Raw genomic sequence first — 24154 nt, forward strand, 5'->3', positions numbered from 1 at the left:
TCAAAGCAAATTCAGCTACCTTATCCCAATTCCCTGAGGCATTGTAACCTCAAAATCCATCACAGCCCAATTCGTGGCTGGGGTCAGGGACCAGGATGGCAGGCTGGGCCCAGCCAGTATGGGCAACATGCAGAGCTGGGAGCAGGGGGGTGAACGCTAACCCTGCACATTTTACAGATGTGGCAGCGGCAAGCCAGCGTTATGAAAGCAGGCAGCTTGCTCCCTGCCCAAATTGGCATATGCTAATTAAACTGGGTCAGTCAGATCTCATCAGCTGCGACAGGCAGGTTCAAACGCTGGCTGCCAGCGTACACAACCAGCAGAAGGCAAAAGCCTGTTTCAACTTGCAAGGGTGCAAAACTCATAGCGTGAAGCAAGCAGGTGGGTAATGGCTCCATTTTACACCTGAGGAAACAGCCATCGAGAGTGAGATGGCATCCCAGGATAACAGAGCCAGTAGCAAACCTGGGAATAACATTCAATCGCTTCATTTCCTCTCTGTAGTTTTGCTATCGCTATTGTTGCAGGGCAGTTTTATACCAGATCTTCCACACGGGGAAATTTTTGATTACATGAATTTAAAGGTTAAATCAGCAGCTGAATATTCAGCACTCAATAAAAGAGTCTATTGTAAAAACTATCAGGATTTCCAGACCAGAGAGAAGCTATCAATGGTGCTACCAGCTGCTCCTATGTGACGTGGAGGCAGGTGGGACAGGACGTCAGCCCCAGTTATTTTAAAAATACAATTTACTCAAAGTCCTTCGAGTCTTTTAGTTGCCGAAATTCCTATTTTGTAGGCAGAGCGATCTTGGGATGAGGTTGAAAAGAAGGGCTGAAACTGGCAGCAGGGCTAATCGAGGGCAAGGTCATGCAACTCATGCAAGTAACCACAGTCCTGATTCTCTGGTACCCACTCTGTGCTCACCTGCAGAAACATATGAAATTCATGCAAAAAAATACGGGTTTTTTAGGTTACTTCTTTTACAGGCATTATTATTTCAACAGACAAAATGTAATTAGCAAAAGTGCTTCTTGCATTTGTAGGAAACATAATAGTTCCAATTACTTAGACCAAAAAAAAAACCAAACCAAAACCCAAACCTAGCTAGCTAAAAAGGAATTTTTTGTTAAAAGCACAGATTTTAATTAAAGTCATCTTTGATTTGTGGCTGAGTTAGTCCATAAGAATAAATCTTCAGGACAAAAGGTCTCAGTAAGAAAATCATTGTAACATCTGTGAGGCCTCACAATACCATTATGCCTTTATGAAGTTAATATACAAATTAAAAGGCTTAACTTAGGCAGTGAAAAAGCTCACACTTTATTTTTGGGCTACCTCCAGGTGGCCATTAACCTTTCAAGACACTGTGAATACATATGGGTACTCATACACAAGTGGCAGGAACTGAGCGGACCCTGAACTCATTGTCTACAGATAAGGTTATTTATTAGGAAATAAAACAGTTGAGGCATGAGTGTGCGAAACTGATTGTGTTACTCAGATTGCTTCAGAGATTTTTCCTGAGAAGACATTGAAATAGAATCGATACATTTGCACCCCACTAATGCTCACATCCCATTTGCATAGGGATCAATTCAAACTCTATTACACAAAAAAAATACCAGTACTTTGTTTATCCCCAGCATCTCCTTTACCTTTGTTGACAAATTAGGCTGCATCACCACATTAACAGACGCCCAAAGCTTTCCTGTTTCTCTGGATTGGTAAAAAATCACATTGTCTGAATTCGTTCCAGCTCCAGTAGAGTTAATGCTTCCAGCACAGTCTCCTCTGTGGCACAATGTCTGCCTTGCAATATTTCAGCAAGAGATTGCCATTGTAAATTGAGAGTGTAAATCTCGGAGCAGAAGCGTGAGTGTGTAGGGGAGGGAGAGCATCCTCGCCCCGTGCCTCGCCCGCACCCCCACGCAGGCACCCCCGGGTTGGTGACAGTTCCCTGGGCTCCCAGACACGAGCACATGCCCCAAAACGCCACCGTGCAGCCCATGTCAGGAAGGATGAGGCGCTGGCACACACCAGCCTCGCATTTTAGGTGCTGGGGCCTGCTCTGGGGGGCTCTCGGTGAGCCCCTCTGCAGCACAGGGAGGCTCGAGCAGGAGAGACCCCTGAGGAGCTCATTACGGGGGGTGCTGGGGCTGGGCTGGCCCAGGGGCACCCCACTGAGCTCCCCACCATGGGGCACAGAATCCCAGAGTGTCAGGGGTTGGAAGGGACCTGGAAAGCTCATCCAGTGCAATCCCCCCATGGAGCAGGAACACCCAGATGAGGTTACACAGGAAGGTGTCCAGGCGGGTTGGAATGTCTGCAGAGAAGGAGACTCCACAACCTCCCTGGGCAGCCTGGGCCAGGCTCTGCCACCCTCACTGAGAAGAAGTTTCTTCTCAAATTTAAATGGAACCTCTTGTGTTCCAGTTTGAACCCATTACCCCTTGTCCTACCATTGGTTGTCACTGAGAAGAGCCCGGCTCCATCCTCCTGACACTCACCCTTTATAAATTTGTAAACATTAATAATGTCACCCCTCAGTCTCCTCTTCTCCAAGCTCAAGAGCCCCGGCTCCCTCAGCCTCCCTGCTGTTGGAGCAGCCCAACCAAACCCAAACAAAACCACAGCTCTGTGCCACTGTGAATTTTCTCATTCACAGGTAAAACACCACGGGGGCTGGTTGGTTTGTTTTATAACAGAGAAACAAGGAGCCAGCATGCAGATCTGAACTAGTTCCTCCAGCACTATCCAGACCCAGGCAGCAGTGCCCCCCAGGGCCCTCACCTGCCCCACAAGTGCTCCCCAGGAGCCCCAGCACTGGCTTTGATCTCGACATGAGGTGCCAGCAGCCCCAGTCGCTCATGTGGAGCATCGGGTACTTTCGCACCCACCTCAGATGCCACATGCATCTAACACTAGCATTGGTGAGAAAAGATCCAGGGGTAGAAAATAATGTAACACAATGTTGGAGAAAGAGAGTAATTAATTTTGCATTTGTAAACCAGTGGGAAAATCCTTTAGCACGCTAGCAGAGTCCTTTACTAATCATTTGCACTATGTGGCACTAGGCTGGGGATACTTTGAGGTTGTATGCACTACTTGGTGTTCATTTAAAAAATGAGGATGTTAAATGTCACAGGATATATGATCAAAATACATTGTACCTACAAACCTAAGATTGAAGTGAAAGACCGTGTGTGTGTGTGTATTTGTGTGTGCAAAACCCACCAACAGCACCAGGGCAGCATCTTGATGTTTAGGACTTTTTCTTCTCCCATGCTATAAGAATCTGCATGGCAGATGAGGTTATCTTTGCACAAAGAAATCTGAAATGTTGATTTTAATCAGTGGCATAATCAAAGCCTCACTATTGCAAAATAATATGATTAAACGCTCCATTATTTCAAACGCCACAGAAGTAAGCAGATCCTTGGAGGGGAGTTACCTTTGTGCACTAATCCATGCATGTAATTATCGATATGCTTTCCCCTACCCTATTCAAATGCTCTCCCCTGAGGCTTTTCTTCCACTTACACTAGGGGAAAGAAAAAAAACAACAAAAAAAGGCAATCAGTTCAGTTTAAAGAACAAGTTGTATAACTCTTTTTGATCTACTGCCTAAAGGATCAAACAAGGAATTCTACCAGCCGTAACGACAGAGGAAAGCGATAGGGCTTTTCTTGTCCCGGTGGCCAGCACCGCGTGCCGGCAGCACATACCCTGTGCCGGTACACGCTGTGACCGCAGCCGCTGCCAGAGCACCTGGGCTAATAAAACACTCGAGTCCAAGAGCTTTATTAGACAGCGAGAAAAAGGGTGCCGACAGATGGCTTAATACGAGGATGCACGACTTCATTGAAACTTAAGCACGGAAAAATTCAACGCGATTAAAGAATAAGAGATTTACTATGTATGAGATTTGAAAGATGTAAACCAATGCCTGCGCTGGGGGTTTGGTACATGTATCAACTTGCCTGTTGCTGAGAACAGCACCGGGCTGGCAAACAGCACTGCCATGTTTAAACAGATTCATTGCTAACAGCCTCCTTCTAGAGCAAACCATCTAGAAGAGAAAAATCATCAAATGTAGTCAAGAACACCAAAGATGGTGTATTAAAACAGCAAAGAGAGGTCCCAGTGCAAGCACAGCCCCTGTGCTTGCAGCCATGGTCGGGAAAGGCGAGGTGTTGGACGCCAACAAGCACATCTAAAGCCAACGCCAGTCCCCACTCAGTCCAGTTTAAATTAGACTATCTGGAAGAAAGCAGATTTCCATTTTCTGGCAATTTTAATAGACTAATAGAATCAACAACCAGAGTATTTTGGTTGCTGCGAGCACACAGGCAGCACCTCTCCAAGGAACGTGGGGACGCAGCTCTTTAATGTATTTTACTAGCAGCCAGTAAGATCGCTGAATGACACATTTCTTCTGCTTCAAGTTAAAAATGCAAAGGAGATTTCAAACATTTAGAAGCTAATGTTATTCACTTTATTCTTTAAAAATATAACACCATCTGTTGCCATCAGGTTTACAGTACAGATCTCAGATATGTACATTTATTTGTTGGTATAAAAAGCTGTCAGCAAATGCGGCACAAAAGTGAAGATCCTCTGGTAATCTCCTGAGCTTCAGAGAGGGAAAAACTACTAAATCTGAAAAACTTAACCAACAGGTCATTAATGAGAAGCAGTCTACAAAACAAAAGATACAAAAAATACAAAAAAAAAAACATTAACACCACAAAACTAAACCTCTACAACCTGCTAACTCCACAGTAAAGCAAAGTGCACACATTTGGAGGTAATACTAGGAGAAACTTATCCCAGAAGTTCCTGAACCTCAACAGGCACCTATTTCTGATCCCACAATCCCGCTCCCTCAACACTTCTGACTCCGACACGCCGATGCGTCCACCCCTATGAGTCCTGCGAGGTACGGCTTAGACGAGCTGTGGGCTATGGGAGGATTTAATTTCAAGTACCAGCATTTTTCATGTGATGCAGGTTCCATAACTACAGGCTATAATGCAAATGATGCAAAAAAATTACATTCATGTCAGCAAAGTCTCAAAAATTAGTGTGGGCTGGCTGAAAATGTGTGCAATAAACAAAACATAGCACACATTCTTATGATAAAGTTATTACCCAAGATACTTCCTGGGTAATATGTAAAACCACATTAAAAGTTCAGGTTATTTTTTGGGTATGTATTAGCCCTTACAAATCTAACCCGAGTTTTAAGGAGGCTGATGGTCCTGATTGGCCACACCAGCACACCTGCCAGGGGCTGGATCTGCAGGAGCAGCCAAAAGTCAGAGCCCTTATGGTGTCAGATCATCAGGAATTTTAAAATAAAAAGCCCTTGACCTTATTTCATAAAATTATTCACTCTGCTGAAAAGCCACCTTCTCACTCTGCTGAAGTCAAGCAAGAAACCTTGGAAGAATCTTACCCGTATGATGCTGAAGATCACATTTCTCACGCTTCCAACATTTAGCTCTTTGTGCCTTGGAAATTAATACAACAGCAGAGGATTTAATAATAATGAATTTTTCCCTCTGTCCTGCTGGTATCTCTTGATTGAAAGACTGCAAGTAAATCTGGCTTTGCCTTACAAAATTAAGGTCTACTAGAAATAAAATTCCAATTAGCACTACAAAAATTAAGGCATAACGTTTCCTCAGACTCATCTACACCAATATAGACTTTTTTTTTGGTTTCTGTCAAGAGTGAAGGACACAGCTGAACAATGTTATTTTTTCCATCTCATTTGTATATTGATTGTAATAAGGCCAGACAGGTAGGCCTACACAAGTGCTGATTCTGTCAGCAGCCAAAGTTGCCTGGACTGTGAATATTGTCACTTATAGATTGATAAATGAACTACACGGACTAATTGTATTTCAGCATCTCTGGACAGATGGCAAATCTTACAGCCATATGGTGATTATTTCCACTGCGCTGAAAGTATATTAACACTTCCCAAAATGTTTAAAGTGAGGAGATGATCTAAAATAATTTTTCCATGAACTGGGATACAAGTGATGGGATCGGACAGGCCGGCACGGCGGGGCTGGGCTCTCTCCCAGGATTACCCATTCAGTGCAGGCTCGAGGGCCTGCGGGTATCACAGTTATTGATTAAACCGGCTGTGTCCTGGTCCTCAGCTGGAGCACAGCTGTGCTGCCATAGCCAGGGGATAACATGCCGTATTTTCGCTGTTCTGTGTTGCCCTGATTTAGTTGCCACTATTTGCTGCTTGATATGGCAGCTGCCCTGTGAGTTGCCAGCACTGATACATACACTTTCTTCTCCTGGTAATTTTTTTCCTAAATCCTTCTCTGCCCTCTGATCGAAAACACATTGAAGTTATTGCCCTATTTTAAAGGTGGCCACATACCCACCCCTGGCCTATGCAAATGCAGCAGAGGATGGCCCAAACCATGCACAGGAGGGTCTCTGGAGCAGAGCTATATGTGCATTACATGCATTTACCTGTCCCCACGACTGCTCCCAAATGAGGAATGAACTGGTATAGGATGGAACCATGCCCCAGCAATCCTGCGAAACGAACCAAACAGGATGGCGACGAGCAGCTTGTCCTGCTCACTGGATGAGCCATTGCCAAGTTCTACTCCAGCACGAAGCCAGTAGCTCATCATATTTACCAAATGCAAACAAAGCACTCAATGGATAATACGCCAGGCTGACACACATCCAGATGACAAAACCTGCTTATTGCTGCGTCCTTTACTAATACTTTACTAATACTTTTGCCGTGGAGCTTTGAACCTTTTATGAGATTTACGCAGCAGTGAATTCACCCTTCAAAACAATAGGAGAGTACGTGCAGGAGACCTGATCCTCTTCTGCACTAAGTTACTGCTTCTTTATACCAAAGATATGTGAGCAAAATCAGCTCAATAAATTCTAGACGGACTTTTATGCTATAATAATAAGCCATATTACACAACTTGATTTTTTGCCTCATTTTCAGAACAAAATTCTGAACATGTACTTCTTTTAAAATAGGATTAAAACTATGTATTGTGTTATGTGCTAATGGTAGGATATTCCTTGCTAGCGGAGGCAGATTCCTCCCTTGCTGGGAGAGAAAAAGTTTATGGACCAGTTTCCCCTATTTGCCATAAGAAAATCATAGCGAGTGAAGAGCTAGAAACTGCACTCCTCGTAGTCCCTGCGATCTAAAATTAGCGCCTGGTGTTAGTATGCAGAACGGATCAAGTACTCACGCAGCCACTGAGGACAAGGTGCCAACTGCTGAGAAATTCTTACTATGGTTTTTGCACGTTCACACTTTAGCACCCTAAGAATTAAATCGATTTGACTTGTAAGGCCTCTATTACAGATCTCTCTAAACACGGTTGTCTCTTAGGAAGCTTTACTACCCCTGAAAGGCAGCCAAAGAGCATTTCAGTTCCCTGTTTCTCCCAGACTAGCCCTGTGTTTTTCCATGTGCCTCCCCAGCCAACACTGTGACCCAGGAGCTGCAGCTGATGAACATAAACTCTTTCCATTACAACCTCACGCCACTTATGCTAATTTAACAGTTATTTCAAAGTGTGTTGCTAACCGGTGCAATGGTACTTTGATATTTCACGGGAGAAGCCTTCTGGACTGGCACAATATTGTTCAATGCCTTCAGGACCAGGATGCCAATTCATAAGGCAGGGAGGAACAACCAAACCCGGAATGTGAAGTGGATTAGATATTTTGATTCCATTCCAAACTCCAAGCTTAAAATATAAAAACTTTGGCAACTTCTCCCCCATAGAATTTGAAATGCTAATTTCTAACTCAATGGAGAAAAATTCTTGCAAAGATCTGAACAAAACATATGCAGGATTACTACTCCGAGACTGAAAAATTCAGAACAGATTTTCCCCGTTGAGGGAAAAAGAGGTAAGCACAACCGCGGGAGAGGTGTTTGCCCCAGGAGCTCAGTCCAGCTGAAGAAGGAATATCTCCCCATAGCCCTCAGCAGAACCACAGGCTATGCGGAGAAGTCTGGGGGGACAAACCAGGGTGAGCGAGACTGTTGCGAGCATCAGGCTGCGTACAACTAAGTCCTTGAAAGCTGATGCGTCTTCCACAATATGCGATTTTGAAGGTCTCAAAAACCAGATGCTTAGAACTTTCTGTCCAGGGAATGTCTTTGAGGATCACACAGAAACTTCAAAGGTATTATTTGTCCTTCAGATCTCTCAAAAGACAAACTAGAATTTCAAGCTATGCACAGATACCCATTCCCCCGCTCCAACGCACAGCGGAAGGTGAAAGAAGCACACAGAGAAAGAAAAGCTCTTGGAGGAAACACGGGCTCACACATGCTTGTGGACCTGCCTGCGAGGAGGCAAGCAGCCTCCCCCCAGCCCCAGGGAACTCCCAAACCATCAGCTCCCTTTCTGCAACGTGGGACAGCACCCCTGCTCCACAGCTATTGTGTTTCATTGCAACCAAGATTAGAGATTCAGGCTTTTAATAGAATTCCCTTCAATCTGGGTGGGCGTAGTGAAGTGTCAAATCACTGTTCTCAGTCAAGCCAGTTTCTATTTGTCTTGAAAAGAACCATAAGCCAAATTAGACTCCCTTTTTATGTATCAGTGTTTTTAGAAGGTCTCTTAAATACAAGTTTAAAAAGACCACCTCTGTAAACAACAGGGAATAGAAAATTAGCTGTGTCCTGTAACGAACTACACAAGTGACAAACAGCTGTCAAACACAAAATAAAACAACCATGAAGAGAGGGAGCTCTCATTCACCTGTGTGCTGTAAAGTTTTAGGCAACTAAATCTCCTTTATTGTTTCATAAAAGAATAAACTTCTCCCTATCTCAGCTGGAGGAGGATTATTATGACAATCATTGGATTATACATGCACATAAGCAGAGTCCAAAGATGCTTTTATCTCCTCGTTGTACACCCAAGGGCAACGGTTTGTGCCCTTGAGTGTACATTGTGCCCATGGGCACCTCAGGGCTGTCCTGTTGGGCAGAAACCTCCTGGCAGGTCAAGGAGGAAACTTTCGGCTTTGGAGCTACCATGGGTTCGGACTCCGTGACAGTGTAAGAGGTGAGGGCTTTACCTGGAGGGGCAGTGCACAAGCACTTGTTGGTTAGAGATGGGCGATGACAAGGCAGAGACAAGGGGACAACGACGCTGTCACCATCTTTGTGCTGGTGTCTGAACTACCTACCAGAACAGAGCTCCTGCCTAGTCTTTAGACATCACCATCTCTGAAATAAATAATAAGAAGATGTCAGTCTCCCCACGTTTCCCGCACAGCCTCGAGTGCTGGTCACTGATACTTTGCACATCTCCTCTCAGAGCATTTCTCCCATTTTCTTTTCAAATGCTCTCATTGACAGTTTTCAACATCACAAAACAGATCACATGTTCCCACTTAAACAACTGCAGGGAGACATTTTAGGTGTGTGCAACAGATTTATAGCGGGAAGCTGGAATCAAAAAGCCAGATAAAACCAGGGACTGAAACAAAGGCAACGGCAAAGTGTTGCTGTTACGGATTACAGAGCAACTCACCAAAAGCTAAGAACTAGAGTCAGTCACTGCAATGCAATTAATGAGGAGTGACAGTGTCCATGTTGAAGTATGTTTTCAAAAGGAAAAGCCTTGTTGAATTCTCCCAGCCCTGGCTACACTACCTGTCCTTCCTCCAGGGCTCAAACAACCAGCAACGAATACTGAAAATAAGACGCTCACACCTTCACCTAATAGAATTAACATTTCCTTTCAGAGCCATGCACAATTTAAATTTTACATTTTTTCCCTCCCCAAAATACAGTGCTCCATCCCTGATGAGGATCTACCACAAAGCATTAAGCAAACAAGTATTTATACAGTAAGTACTCCTACACACCATTTCACAGTTCAGGAGGAAGGATCATCAGTACAACTACAAGTAGTTTTAGGCAAAAATATTGTACAAGCTGGCTACATATTTTTAGACATATTCCAAAGAGGCCTTTGCTGTCTTGCTGCATTAAGGTACTAAACCCCCCGATAAGAATGTAGTTGCAGAACTTCTACTATTATAATGCAAATGCTAGCAGGGAACAACACCTGGCTGCTCCGGAGGGCTCTCTCAGGCCCCTTAATGTGTAGGCAGAAGAGTGCAACTTCTACAGAAAACATCATTGTGAATTGCAGCAGGATTGGAGTTTCCAAATCCCGCAGGCTGCAGTGCAACTTCCAGACAGAAAGAAAACAGTTTGTCACTTCAGAAATTCTTACAGTCTTGCATTTTGATAAGCCACGTCAAACAAATAAAACCAGACGAGTGTGTGGGGGAGGCAGAAAAGGAGGATGCGTCGCCACTGAAGTGAAGGAGCTTTGCACAGTAACCAGCAGCCACTTCTGCTCACACCTCCACCGCCAGGGCCTCTTTCCCCTGTGTCAAATCTGCAGTCTCTTCTCCATGAGAAAGCCACAGTTGTTTTGCAGCTAAGCTCCCAGTCTTGCCAGCCTTCAACATGAAGCCCACAAATCCTAAAACACCTACACAGCAGAGCCTCCTGCTCCCCTATGAGTCATTAAGCCGGCTGTCCCGCTTGGTGACGTCAGCCAGCAGTATCCAATTTTTTTTTAAAACAAGTCCTAAAACGCCTCGAGCATCAATTATTTAAAATATTCTCTTCATTTTAATCCTGACCCCAGTGGCAAAATTACCATTACGAAGCATTTCCAAGTGATGCAAAAGGGCCCAACAGCCTCTAATAGTTGCTACGTCAATGAGGAGTAAGCAGCCAGCTACTCGTGTCACACATGAGCTAAGCAGAGCATCCAAGCCAGCAGCAGCGGGCAGATTTCTCTCTTACAAACAGGCAGAGAGCAGCTAGGATGTGTCATCAAAAACATAATCAAAGATCAACGGCATCATCCAATCCCATCTTGTACATTTTGCATGAGCACGTATTACACAACCCCTGCTCGCGCCGTCTCTAACCCGCGCTGGGTGATGTGTGGCTGTGGCGCAGCAGCAACCTGCCCTGATACTAATGGTCTATTCCCTGCCTAATTGCTCTTGCCATTAAAAGTGCTTCTTTAACGCTCAAGCTTAAACGCTTCCCGTCTTCCTTTGAAGGCAGTGCCCTTGTCACATTTTGAGATTTAATAACAGGATTGTCAGCTATTTACAGTGTACAGCTGAATTATCAGAGAGACAGAGTTGAAATAATGTTCCCTTAAGCGCATTTACATCCTAAAAAGCCATGACCGAAGCGCAGTATAAACAAGTCTCATGCTGTATTTGCAGTGCACAAAGTGCACAAAGGCAATGGGCAGCATTCAAGGTGAAAGCCGGCAGAGATCTGACCATGTAATAACCTTCAGGACCAAGAACCTTCCCACTCTGCACCAGCCCTATCACAAAGTCAACAGGAAAACCAAGAGCTGAATCAAAATGCTTACGTGTCCTTAAATAAATGTTTGTGGGTGAGGCTATTTATTGTAGGCACTGCACGAATAGAGCCAAATCAATGAATAAAATGAATAAAGAGCACTGCAGAAAGTCTAGGTGCAAAACCAGGCTGATGCCCTTGCTTTTGCGTTCTCAGCAAACTCATTGCTGCTCTCTGCCCATTTCACTCATGGGGGAACAAGGCTGAACAGCTTAAGACACTCTGTCAGATCTCAAACCAGTTAAAACTATTTTCAATTTAAAGGAACTGAACATCAAATAATTCTTTAACATTTCAAATGATGCTTTTGTTATCAGGAGGCCTATTCAACATCTTCTTTTCAAATAGAAAGAGGGGCTTGAGGGACATCCCAGCTTCTGGGAGGATATTTTATTCATAAGTTTTTTCTCAAGTTATAATCAAATTATCAGTGGTAATTAATTAGCCTAGTAGCTGAAAGAAACTTGACTATGATTACTGTCTCAGCATTAAGTTGTCTTTCTGTATTGCCAACGTGAGCGATTTTTGGTGACATTTGCACCAGGCATGGTACGGGCAGATCTTTCCTATCATCCCTTTCTGAAATTATCTCTAGCAGACCACAAGATCTTTTTCTTAACCCACTGTGTCTTTCAGGCCAATCATTCATTCAGCATTTTTTCTGCTATTCTTTTATTAACTTGTTTTGTAACTTCTCCCAATCCCATGTTCTCCTTGAAGCTCATTCACAGGGGAGATTTTTGCCCAAATTCAGTTATGTGCATCTGCAATGTTACAAACTTTTCACATAGTCGTGTGACAGGTGACAAGGGCTCTCACTTGATGGCAGACTTGGGTGAAACGCTCCAACATCCCAGGTTTGCTCACTCACCCGAATGCAGCCACACCAAAATCCTATCCAAACACAAACCCTTGGGACCACTAGCTGTCTAATTTTTACTGTTGTTGTTCTTTCTTCCCCCAAAGCTCCCTGCCTCTCTAACCTTACTAAATTGCATTAAATATTATGTATAACACATTTTATACATACTGCTGAGGTCAACTGAGTTTTCTCATCCACTTCAGTGAACTCAACATGCTGCTCCAGAACTTAAAGTTCTCTGGACCTGACTTCTTCATTAGATCTTGTACAGACATCTACATCTGCACAGACATATTGAATTCTCCAAGTCAGACCAGCAGCCATTTATACCCACTCTGCCAAATGGGAACGAAGGCTGTGAAGAACAGAGCATCCCCAACCAGCTGCTTCAAAAATCATGAGGTTAACAGCATCTATCAAATCTTAGTCCTGTTCCTTGAACATCAACATTATCACCAGTCGGATGACACTCAATATAATCTCCCCGCCCTCAGCTATGCTAGGAACTCAACCAAAGCTGATGTTAAAACCCCAAAAAAGAGCTCAAAGTAACAAACCAGCTGCATTTGGGCAAAGACTCACCCCAGTCCCACTTTGAGGGATGCTGGCTTTGCAGAGAAAGCCAGGTGCCATTACCTGCCCACCACTCAGGGTCCCAGGGTGGCCCCTTCCCTCGTGGACAGATGGCTTGGCCAAACTTTATAGGGAGCCGGCACGAGACTCCCGTGGACGTCAGCGGGAACTGGGCGACAGCCAAGGTGAATTTCCTCTGCAACGCGCTATTTCCACTACAGAGCAGCTTAGGCAAAGCTTATCACCATGGTATCTGGAGTACTGCTGGTTCCAGGAAAGGCCGGCTTGAACGCCATCCAAAATGAATGTCTTCCTATAACACTGGCTTCATCACATCATCTGCTTCCTTCATCACCTTCTTTCTTCGTCCTCCCTTTTGTTCACCTTCTACCCCCTACATAAAGCCATATGTTGACCGATGGACGTTGCTATTGCTAACAGCCGAAAGGAAGAATGCAAGGCAGACTTTCCTGATGCTCTTAAATGTCACTGCATAATAAAAACATTACATATGATTACTCTCAGAAATATAGGCCCCCAACTGCACCTTCTCACGAAACTATTACAGGAGAGGCTGAGTCTTGTTCATGAGTCCAATCTCCTTAAGATGAGGTTACTTCATTGCTTGATCCCAGCTTGGAAACTCATGTTTTCCCATCTTCCTGGAGGAAAGTGTGGACTCAAAGCCTACCTGAGGGAGGTACAGATGGATCCAGCCAGCCAGGGCTCATTTACCACATTAGCCCCGGCAGAAGCAGCACAGAGAAGCCATCTCACATCAGCCAAAAGAAAGGTGAACTAGTTCCTCATCAACCTGTGTAGCACACATTTTACATTGGTACCCAGCTTTCTGTAATATTTTCTAACACTCAGAGACCTGGTTTTCACTTTCATATGATTTATAAAACAGATTTAAAACTCGATTTAATTGCTAGAGGGTATTTAAATTAGTTGTGTTTCAATCCAAGAGATAATATAAATAACAGCTTCAGCAGTAGCGAAGTGATTTACAGGTCTAATCCAAACAGGATACTTGTCATGCGCCTCATAACAAGCAATGTTTTGTAATGGACACATAAGGAAATACAAAGATACTGAAGAAATGAAAAAAGTAAAAGAATGCAAGCACAGATGAAGCAACTATCCAATACCTCCTCAAATTATCTAATAAGTAAACCTGAAGCATCTTTATAAATGGAAAGTTAGCTTAGGCTGCTTAAACTGAGGTCAAATTGAATCAGACCACACGTATTTGATGAGCAGGTAAAGCTCACTTAAATCAGAGCCATAGATGTGAGTGGCTTTCTTGGTTGTTGCAACATCAAGACACAAATCAGGTGGTACTTTCAAAGGTTTCTACAGCTGGAAATGCATTACATTGCGGTTTTCAAACAGCTCAAGTTTAAGCTCTGAGACTATGGAGGCAACAACAGTTTTCGGGTATGTCAGGTAGAAGAAAGTGGCGATTTAGGGAAAAAATCGTTCCCTTTAAGAGATCCTTAACAGTGGCTTGACCAAAGACAATGGTTTTCAGCCTGCAGGAACCTTCGCATTAACTTCAATGGGCACTGGAGCAGACTTTTTCCCCCCTGGACACTTATTTACAACATTGTTTTCGCATTCCCTGAATTACAGGCATTATTTTTTTTTAAACATGTAAATTACTTTTGTAAAACTTGACACTACCTCTCTGCCTAGTAAGCTGAACTAAAACAACAGTTCAAATAGCTCCGCTTACAGTTAATAAGCAATTTAAACAGCTTTGCTGAGCTTCAGTGGCTATATCAAGTTTCATAGCTCTGTCACTACCAAATCCACAGGCAGCATTTAAATGAGTCATTAGTAATGGTCACTCTCAGAAATTTTAAATAAATAAATAAATAAATAAATATATTTCAGAGCTAAGAGTCAAGTAATTGTTACAATTTCTATGAGAACGTGCCCCATACATGACACAAAAATGTGCCCAGGAAAGCAAATCCCACTGGAACACCTGGGACAAAATATATCCTTTCAACTAAGAAAGACTGAGCTCTGCGCTCTGATCACAACACGCTTCACAAAGACAGATGAGTACCGAGGTGCCCGTTTCACAGAAGAAAAAGCTGGAGCTGGCAGGGGTGAAGGATTTTCCAGCAGAGATGGAACAGGGAGGAACCTGGGAGCGCGGCTCCTGGGTCAGGTGTGCTGAGCCACGGCTGCAGTGACACTATCGCAAACGTACTTCAAAGGTCTCTGTATCAGAAAGGTGAATGGCACAATAACAATGTGAGAAATCGCAAAACCTACATCCAAAAGACACCTTGTCTGCACTCTGTACAGAGTGTACGCGTGAGTACAACCCACGCCGAAACCCTGGGAATGAATGATGCTGGGAGCCTGATCTCACGTGCGCTGGTGTAAGACTGAAATAACTTACTTGGAATTAAACACGTTAAATCAGGATAATGAAGGAGACTGGTGAACGTGCCTCATACCTCTTCAAGTCTGCATGACCCAACACAGTGTATGTAAAAGCGCAGACATGAGCAGAACCAGAGCATGCCAAAGCCTTCAAGTCCTTTGCAGCTTGATCAGCTCTGGAGGCAGAGCATGACCACACAAGCCCAAAGCTACAACTGATGACTGTGACCCCCCTCGCAATTGTCTCCAAGCCACAGCTAAACTTTTCAGCTCAACTGATCTACCAGCATGGAAATGGTTACAAATGGTGACAACAAAAATATTTGCTTTTGGAAACGCCCAGGTAAAATGACGGAGGCAAGTTTCCCTTGGGTGGGTGTTTCTGACCATCCTGGACTCAGCACTACAGTGCTGCTCCAGACAGGTTTTGATGCTTCTTTCCCCAACCCCAATGACAGTTTCTGTTTTATTTTCCAGTGGAAATTTACATAATGAAGAAGCAGACGAGCCCCTTGTAACACTGAAGTGAAACAGGGGGAGATACTTGCTTAGATCTTATTTCTCCCTCTGCCCCTGTACTTCTATTCAGTACTCCTGGGTATCAATTTCAGACACATGCACGGCATTTTAATTCATTATTTATCCATATTGTCTCAAATTATATCACTCTGACAATCATAAACATATCTCCAAGTGGGAGTTTGCATAGTTGGAAGCAGCATGAGGAAGCTCAGAAACTGCAGAACAAGTCCTTGACACAGGGGAGGTGAGGAGAGGCTGGGAAAAGGTGTAAGAGAACCTAATAGGATAGGAATAAAGCAAATTAAATGTGTGGGTTTGGAATCCCCCAGGACATTCTGGTCGAGAGGATCTCAAATCTATATATAGTTCAAGCCAAATGCACAACGTTAGCCTCTGTTTCCTGATATTTAGTTCAAAAACTGCTCTAATGCCAGCATTTGGCTTTTGTCCCCTCGTTAAAGTTCAAGGATAAGAAAAACGCAGGACCAATTTTTTGAAAGATGAAGATGAATTCTCCAAGATGCCATCACATGTGGTCAGACTTACGGCATGTTAAGCAAAAAAGGTGTGTGGGGGGCCAATATTTATACAAATTAGCGAACAACCGGCACAGTTCAGGCAAGTTTACCGGGTGTCTCCAGCAGCCGAGAGCTCTCGCTGAACCGGAGCATGAAACATCTGACAACGAACGGGCGGCTCAGCCGGCGCGCACATCCCACCGCTCCCGCCGAGGGACCGGACCCCCGGCCCCACCAGCTTCCCCCGGGCCGCGACACCCCCGGCTCCTCCCCGCTGCTTCCCGCGGGGATTTTGCTCCCGGTAACGCGCCGGGGGTGTTTTTCCTGCGCTGCCTGCCCGCTCCGCCGGTGGCTCGGGCGGGAGCGTCCCCGCCGCCGCTCCGGGCGGGTGGTAAATGATTAATTACGTTACAAACCGCCGCTTTTGGGGAGCGCCCACAGGGCAGCCGGGCTCTCCCAGCGCTTCCCGGCGGCCGGGCGCACCTGCGGCGGGGCCGGGGCGGGAGGCGGCGCCCACGCGTGGTTCGGGGCGCGGGGCCGGGGCGGCGGAGGCGGCGCCCACGCGGGGCCGGGGCGGGATGCGGTGCCCACGCGGGGCCGAGGCTCAGCGGACTCACCCCATGTCTCGGCACCTTTCGGCGGCGGCGGCGGCACCCCCGGGCGGCTCCCCGCGCTCGGCGGCCAGCGGCGGCCGCGTCCCCACTTCGCACATGCGGCCGCTCCGGTACCGGCCCCGGCTGGCTGCGGCTGCCCGGCTGCACGGCGGCGGCGGTGAGGCGTCCTGCTCCTCCTCCCGCCGCCTCCCTCCCCCCTTACATAACCTCCCTCCCGGGCGGCGGCGGCACCGAGCAGCCTCCCGCGGCACCCGCCGCCCTGCCAGCCGGCAGCGCGGGGGCGGCGGGGCGGGGCGCGCCCCCGGGGCCCCTCCGCTCCCCGCCCCGGGCCCGCCCGGGCCGCGACGAGAGTGGCCCTGCGGGGGCTGGTGTACCGGGTGGCGAGAGAGAAGCGCCGGTGGGAGGCTTCCGCATCTCGTCCCTCCGGTGCCCGCGCCGGAGAGGTGCGACCTGCCGCGGGGAGACGGGGCATTGAGAAAACTTCGGGCGAAGTTCTGGGGGGGGGGGGTCCCCCGAGCGTTCCCGCCCGCTGCCGTGAAGCCCCAACGGCAAGGGCGGGCAGCCCAGACCGGCGGTCCCAGACATGCTCCTTCCAGGTCTGGCTGTCCCCGGGAGACCGGCTGTCCCCGGGAGACCGGCTGTCCCCGGGACCGGCTGTCCCCGGGAACGGCTGTCCCCAGACCGGCTGTCCCCGGGACCGGCTGTCCCCAGACCGGCTGTCCCCAGACCGGCTCCTCCCGCAGCGGGAGCGCGCCCCGCCGGCAGCCCCGGCTCCGCGGCGCGGGCACGGTTGCGGTCCGGGAGCGGATCCCGGGGGCGCCTTCCGACCCCGAGGCGATGTCACCGCCGGGGATGTCTGGGGAAACGCAAGCAGGAGAGTCTCTCCCACCACCAAGGCCTCTCCACGTCTTTTCACACTCTAAATCCATTTTCCCGGGGAACTGGAGGGAGCGCAACACCGTGCGTGCCTGCCCCGCCGTCCCAAGGAGGTTTTGAGCCCCTGGGCAATTTCAGCCACATTTGGGCAATGGGCCCCGGCAGATTGAGCCCGACCTGGAACTCGTAGCCCGCCACCAGCCTGCTGCTCCCCCCTAGAAGTGCAAATTGCACAGGAGGACTGACTGTCCTTCTTTTGGCCCTCCTCAGCCCCCCGCAAATCTGTGCCAGGCATGCCCCCAAAGCTATCGTGTTCGTACAGGTTTCATGAAAACGAAGAGAGGGATGATTCTTTCCCAGGGAAGGAAAAATTGCCCTAGTGCGGAAGAGCTGTGTTACGGCTGCCCAGCCACAAAGGTGACCCTGACATCTGGTAGGAGACACAGTAGACGAATCCATAGGAAAGCCATGGACCTGCTCATTTGGGTATTTGTAGGTCTGTGCTACACAGACGCAGTTATTCTTTTCTGGGGAAAAGATGCCCAATTCACACATAAGAGGATTTTATCTTCTCCCACACAAAGTTATAATTAATACCCTGCCATCAAGAGTGATTATTTTAGTCTTTTTTAAATTTCATGTTGATCTATGCTTTCTTTCAAAGAAAGTTTAGAAGTTGTGGGGAAGGCTTTATGTTTTCTTGCTTTGTGTGTAATATCCGGGCTTGTCTCCTGAATTACCTGTGGATCTCATGGGAACCCTCAAAGAAAAACCTTAAACAGTAGCCTAACACCTGCCAGCTATGGACAATGAAACTGTTTCCCACTCTGATACAACTACTTCCTGATGCCTGGAACACCAAAATGGAATTTCAAACCCATAAACCATGGGAAAAAAATAGCAGGGTGAATTACATTGATGTCTTCACAAGGCTGTGGGATGACACCACTCCAATGTATTTGCTCTCTTTACCATGGTCAGATGTTACGGTGGATGTTGAAGGAGACTTAATTCCTCACCTCATGACTGATGTCTGAAGTGTTCCCACGTCCCGTTGTGCCAGCTGAAGGCAAGGTTCCGTTTCCTCCAGGAGAGTAATGGCAAAAGTGACGATCCTTTCATGTTCATGATGGGCTGCAACCTTGACCGTTGCTTTGATATGACAGTTCCTCTCTTCTTGGGGACACAGCGAGGGGTAGCGTTCCCTGAGGAGAAAAAATAGCAGCCTGGCAATCTTGTGGAAAAAACCCCCACCATAAATCAGATTATTTTATCTCACTGTTTTTACACCATTTAGTTCATTTTGCTAAATTACATACTCTGTTCATCAGAGCGGAGTTGTCTTAGTCCTCTTTGATTAATTAGCTCATTTTGGTGAGTATCTGAAAGCTGTGTTTTAGGAACCATCGCTGTATGGGACTTACAAATGTCTAATGGAATTGGATCAAAATTCACTTACTATATGTGTCATAATAAGATGAAAATTGGAAATTGGAACTGCAGTTGCCTTAGCATTTTCTTATGTTTTCATCTTTTCCAATCTTGCATTCAAGAGTGTATTTTCATCCCCAATTACAAATATACAGATAAATAAAGCTTAAGCTTATGGAAGCTTAATTGGCTGTGAAATTCACATGATACAAAATTTTGTATATTACTTTTGTTCATAAGGTCTTAGAACCATCTTCTAGAAGGGACAAAGTTGTGGTCCCATTTCTCAAAGACCCTGAGACATTTGGTTTGGCAGACAGCAAATTAACCGAGTTTTCTGCTCATATTTATGTATCTCTAGGTACACTCCCTTCGTCTGAAATTCCCTCTGTTCTTCCAAATGGATGAGAGATTCCTCTTGCTGAAGTGTGACACACTGTTGTTGTCCTCTTACCTCTGCCAAAAAGAGGATGAAATCCTCTCCTCGATTTAAGTCAACGGCAAAAGTCCCGTGGGTTTGAATGAGACCCAGATTGCGTGCAAACTGTTTGGCGTTATCAATACTGAATGAGGCGATTTCTCTACATACAGTTCCACCTTCAACGCCTCGGCCATCACAAGGAGTCCTAATCGTGTGTAGTTCCCACCGATTTACATTTTTTTAGTATAATTTAGTTTTCAATGTTCTTGAAGTATTTTGAGTTCTCTGTAAATGAGAACTACAAATATGCTATCGAAATTAATCAGTTCTTAAGCTTTCATATGTGACACGACACTTCTGATTTGGCTCCAATGCAGGATGTGTACACGATGGAACTTCAGTTCTCATTGAGCATTCACGAGTGTGCTCTTATTACTGTGGCACGGTTCAGGAAGACTCAAAATACTAAAGGCACAGGATCCCTCGGTATGATTCAAGCTGAGCGATAAAAATACCCACATTCTGTAAACTGATGTAACTTCTTTAGATGAGAAATTTCTCCTATTCCCACGGGCCTCCTAAAGGTAACGTTTTTTGATTCCTAGACACAGGGTGAATATCCTTTTCAGAAAACCCATCTAGCAATCAGGCGTGCGTAGCCAGCCTGCATTATGAAAAGCAAAGAGCTCACTGGTTTGTTCCTCTCTCTCAGGGTTTCTGTTCTCTCCCTTTGTTTGGCTTTCACTATTGTCATCTTTTGCCACTCTGTTTTATTGAAGATATATATTTTTTCCAGAAAACCTGCTGTTTAGTCTTTTTCCCCTATTACACCTCAAGGCAGTCTTCTCCCTAGTTCCCATGGCAGATAGTGTTAAATAAAATAGTCAATACTGTAATTTTATCTTTTTCAAACTAGACTGATGAAATTTGCATTGTTTTACTCCAACACACCCTTGCCATCCCCCCCCCCTCACCTTTTCTCTTTGCTTTGACAAATAACCAACCATTTTCAAGCTTTAAGTGCTATCCAGAAGTTTAACCAAAGAAGCTTTGGGGAATTCTTGATTTTCACATTTGAAACAGAGAATTAGTTTTCAAAATCCCCTGACAAATGAAGAATTAATGTAATTATAACATTGCTGGATTTAAACTTTAAAGATGAGCAACCGAGAAAATGAAGTATTTTAAGTCAGTGTTGAAAACGCTCTGATTTATATTTTTTGTTGTTAAAACCTACTTAATCCAGTATCTAATAAACAGTTTGGACAAAGGAGCTGTTATCAACACTCCTGTCCTTTCAAGTGAAATGTCAGAGCTCACAATTAACATCTTGAGACCTTCAACAAGTCCTGCAGCAAGCCAGAACTAACCCAAAGCTGACATTCATGTGATTTCTAAGGTAAAAGCAGTTCTCTCCACTAGAAACAATCCAAGAACAAGCACGTAGGACCACTTTCTGTGTCTTTAAAAGTAAAACAGGAGAAGCACGTTTTTAAAAGCATTTAGTCAATCATCTTTAAAAGAGGAGGTTGAACATTCTCTTATTATTACTTGCAGTTTATTCTTACACGTATAATTACTTAGTGCCAGGAAGCTCCTGTCTAAGCGGAGTAATAGAAGGTGCACAAGTGTTCTACCTCACTTTCAAAAAGTTGTCCTGTGAAATATGCAAATAGCAGTTCAAAGCAGATTTTTATGTAAATGCAAAGAGCTGTCACTGTCACACTGTGGTATACGCTGCCTTCTCAATGAAGACAAATACACAGCTACCAGAAAAATAATATTAAATAAGATTTTAGCGAGAAAAAACACAGGCACGTAAAGAAAGGCAGCAAAACCAGAATAGTGCCCTACCAGCCAGCACAAGTCTCCCTGCCCTGAATGTAGGCACCCAGTACAGTGCTGAAGGCTGCAAAACTGTAAGAGGCTGATGGATTTCTAGTAATACTGGCATAGTCAGAGAGCATCTGTCAGCATTAATAAACAATTTGGGACAGATCCTCTAGGCATCCTCTGTACTTTAGTCTACCAGAAATCCAGCCTGGGACACATCCAGGAGTGCACACTGAGCCGGAACATTTGCAAAGCTGGTCCTGTACTTTAACAGACCTATTTCTTTGTACTTACGAGGCAAGACAGAGAAAACATACTCCGCATTCTCCTCCTAATGCTGTTCGTTATGTAGACACTTTGATTACGTCCACTCCACTGTAAAGTAAGGTTGGTCACTCCTCACATGGCAGCTTTTTGTGGTTCTAGTGGTTCTTGCCACTCCTCTCTGAAATCAAACTCATTTGAACTGGTTTTGCAGTGGACAGACTGGGACTCTGCACTGCATGTAGCAGTCTCCTTACAAATTGTATTTAAGCCTATGTACTTGTTTCACATACATCCTAATAGTGACTGGTTTTGAGCACATACACATCTTCATAAACCTACTCAGAGTAATGCACAGGTCTCCCAGCTCCTCGAGACTGTACCACACGTGTTCAGTTTTCCCCTTCCAATATGCAGTACTTTGCACTTCTCAGGTCACTTTAGAAGTTATCAGCTTTTTCACTCAAAGTTTATTTTGGTCATTTCTTTTTAAATCCACAAAAGGAAGAAAAAAAATCCATTTCATCTTCAAGTACAGAGGACGACTCTGGTTTCCTTCCAGGCTTACATCACAACACTCCATTTATTTGTGACTTATAAAATGGAAGTTACATCAATCAGGCACCAGTTATGCAGATGGAGTAGATGGGTTTTCTTTTTAAACTAATTCAAATTTTAAACAATTCAAATTTTTGGTCCCAGCAGACCAAATTGTACAAGAGATAGGAGAAGGAAAGGGCTATACGCCTTGGCCATTAGAAACAAGACCCTCATATTGCAATTGGGCTGTGATGATGGTGACAGCCAAGGCTACTAGTAGAAAAGCAGATAACAACTAGTAGAGAAGCAGATAACAACTAGTAGAGAAGCAGATAATACAGAAGGGAAAAGATATTGACATTTTTGGTGAAAGAAGCTTAGTTTTCAAACAGGCAAAATTGCACGACCATTCATTTCAGGAAACCATTTTGCTCACATGTAAATTCTCTGGTAGCTCAGGAGTTTTTAATTCTCAGGCTCTTTCTACCATCTGTAACTCAATCTCTATTTTTTTAAAGAAATTGCAGACATCTGTTTAAATACCCATCTCTTCCATCACATGGAATTTTGAATTCAAAAATCTAAGCTCGAAAATAATACCAAAGTTGGATTATATTTCCAAGCAACCACAGACTGGCATTTTCAATATTGCCTTTTTAATGAGCCCATTCCGCTTATAGGGGCTGTGTCGGGGTCCATGGTGCATGAATAAGGCCCGGTGCGGGTCCTGCTGCCGCAGGGGCTCCGGCAGAGGGATGGGGAGGTGGAGAAGACCCCCCAGGCTCATTGCAGCAGGAAGGGGTCTGATCTTCAAGGGGCCTGATGCTGAGGCTGGGACTCTGCTGTGGTCCCGCGTCACGTGCAGAACTAATCCTGCCCCTGAGACCAGAGCCAGTTCGAGCGGCATAAGCAAAATTGAATTTTGCTGCCCCTCACTTGAGTTTCTGCAGCGGTGGGTACAATTTCAGAGTACAATTTCAGAGTTTTACTCACTTGGAAATATTAAATAAAAATTAAAAATAGGGACATGTGTGCAGCTCAGGCACCTGGAGGAGCACTCGAGATCCAGAGCGCTGCCCTGGCTTTTGAAAAAGTCCCGACAGGATGGCAGGCAGCACCAAACGTGCGTTAATATCATGTGAAGATCTTCAGCCACAGTTCAGCTGGGGCTCCGGAGCCAGGGGAGGGATCAGAGTGAACCTCCACAGGAGATGACACCAAGCGCACAGTTACAGAATTCAGTTTAACTCCATGGGACCTGGTGGAAGATGGAGCAGAACACTTGCAACGTGCAGAAAAGCTTTGGGCTATGGTGTGGTTTAGATTAATCTTTAGCCAATGGAGGAATGTTAATATACACACATCAAACCTGTCCTACGTACTTGAGAAAATAAAGTGAACACTCTAAAGTATGGATGACAGATATCCTCTATTTTTCATTTACTGTTCATTTACGGAAGAGCACATGATTTATGTTGTGAATGTACCAATATTTTTCCTACATATAACTTGATAGCTCTCCTGCAGGAATAGGCTAATCCTCATCCATACCTGCCTTTAATAATATTTATTGCTGTTCTTCTGCTCCTCAGTGGCTGAATGAATATTCTCTCTATGTCCATCTGGTGAGTACGCTTTTCCCAAAATAGTCCATGATCACTTGTTCCTATATTTGCATGAGAGATGTACTATTATTACATTTGCATGGAAGAAGTTAGGCAATCCTGCAAAAATGTTTTTCAGTGATATCACTTGTCCAACTTGTAAACTGGTTTACAATTTGAAATGTGACATCAAAAGTGGCATCTGACAGAAGATCTAAGCCGGAAATATTTTGCAATCTCTTA

At 45.2% G+C, this 24154-nt stretch overlaps 1 protein-coding gene across 5 annotated transcripts in view; it reads right to left on the bottom strand.

The window, feature by feature from the left end:
• HOMER2 (homer scaffold protein 2) overlaps positions 1-24154 on the bottom strand; it is a 74292-nt gene that overhangs the window by 41970 nt on the left and 8168 nt on the right. For 4 of the 5 annotated variants that reach the window (XM_065076476.1, XM_021280296.2, XM_065076475.1 and 1 more), the window contains one exon: positions 18838-19023. In XM_065076476.1, the coding sequence (XP_064932548.1) occupies positions 18838-19023 (186 nt within the window). Of the gene's footprint in view, positions 1-16945; positions 17821-18837; positions 19024-24154 lie in introns of those variants that run through there. The other variant, XM_065076474.1, reaches the window with a different exon arrangement.

This window comes from Columba livia, chromosome 11 (genome assembly GCF_036013475.1).
Source record: "Columba livia isolate bColLiv1 breed racing homer chromosome 11, bColLiv1.pat.W.v2, whole genome shotgun sequence".
Classification (NCBI taxonomy): Eukaryota; Metazoa; Chordata; class Aves; order Columbiformes; family Columbidae; genus Columba; species Columba livia.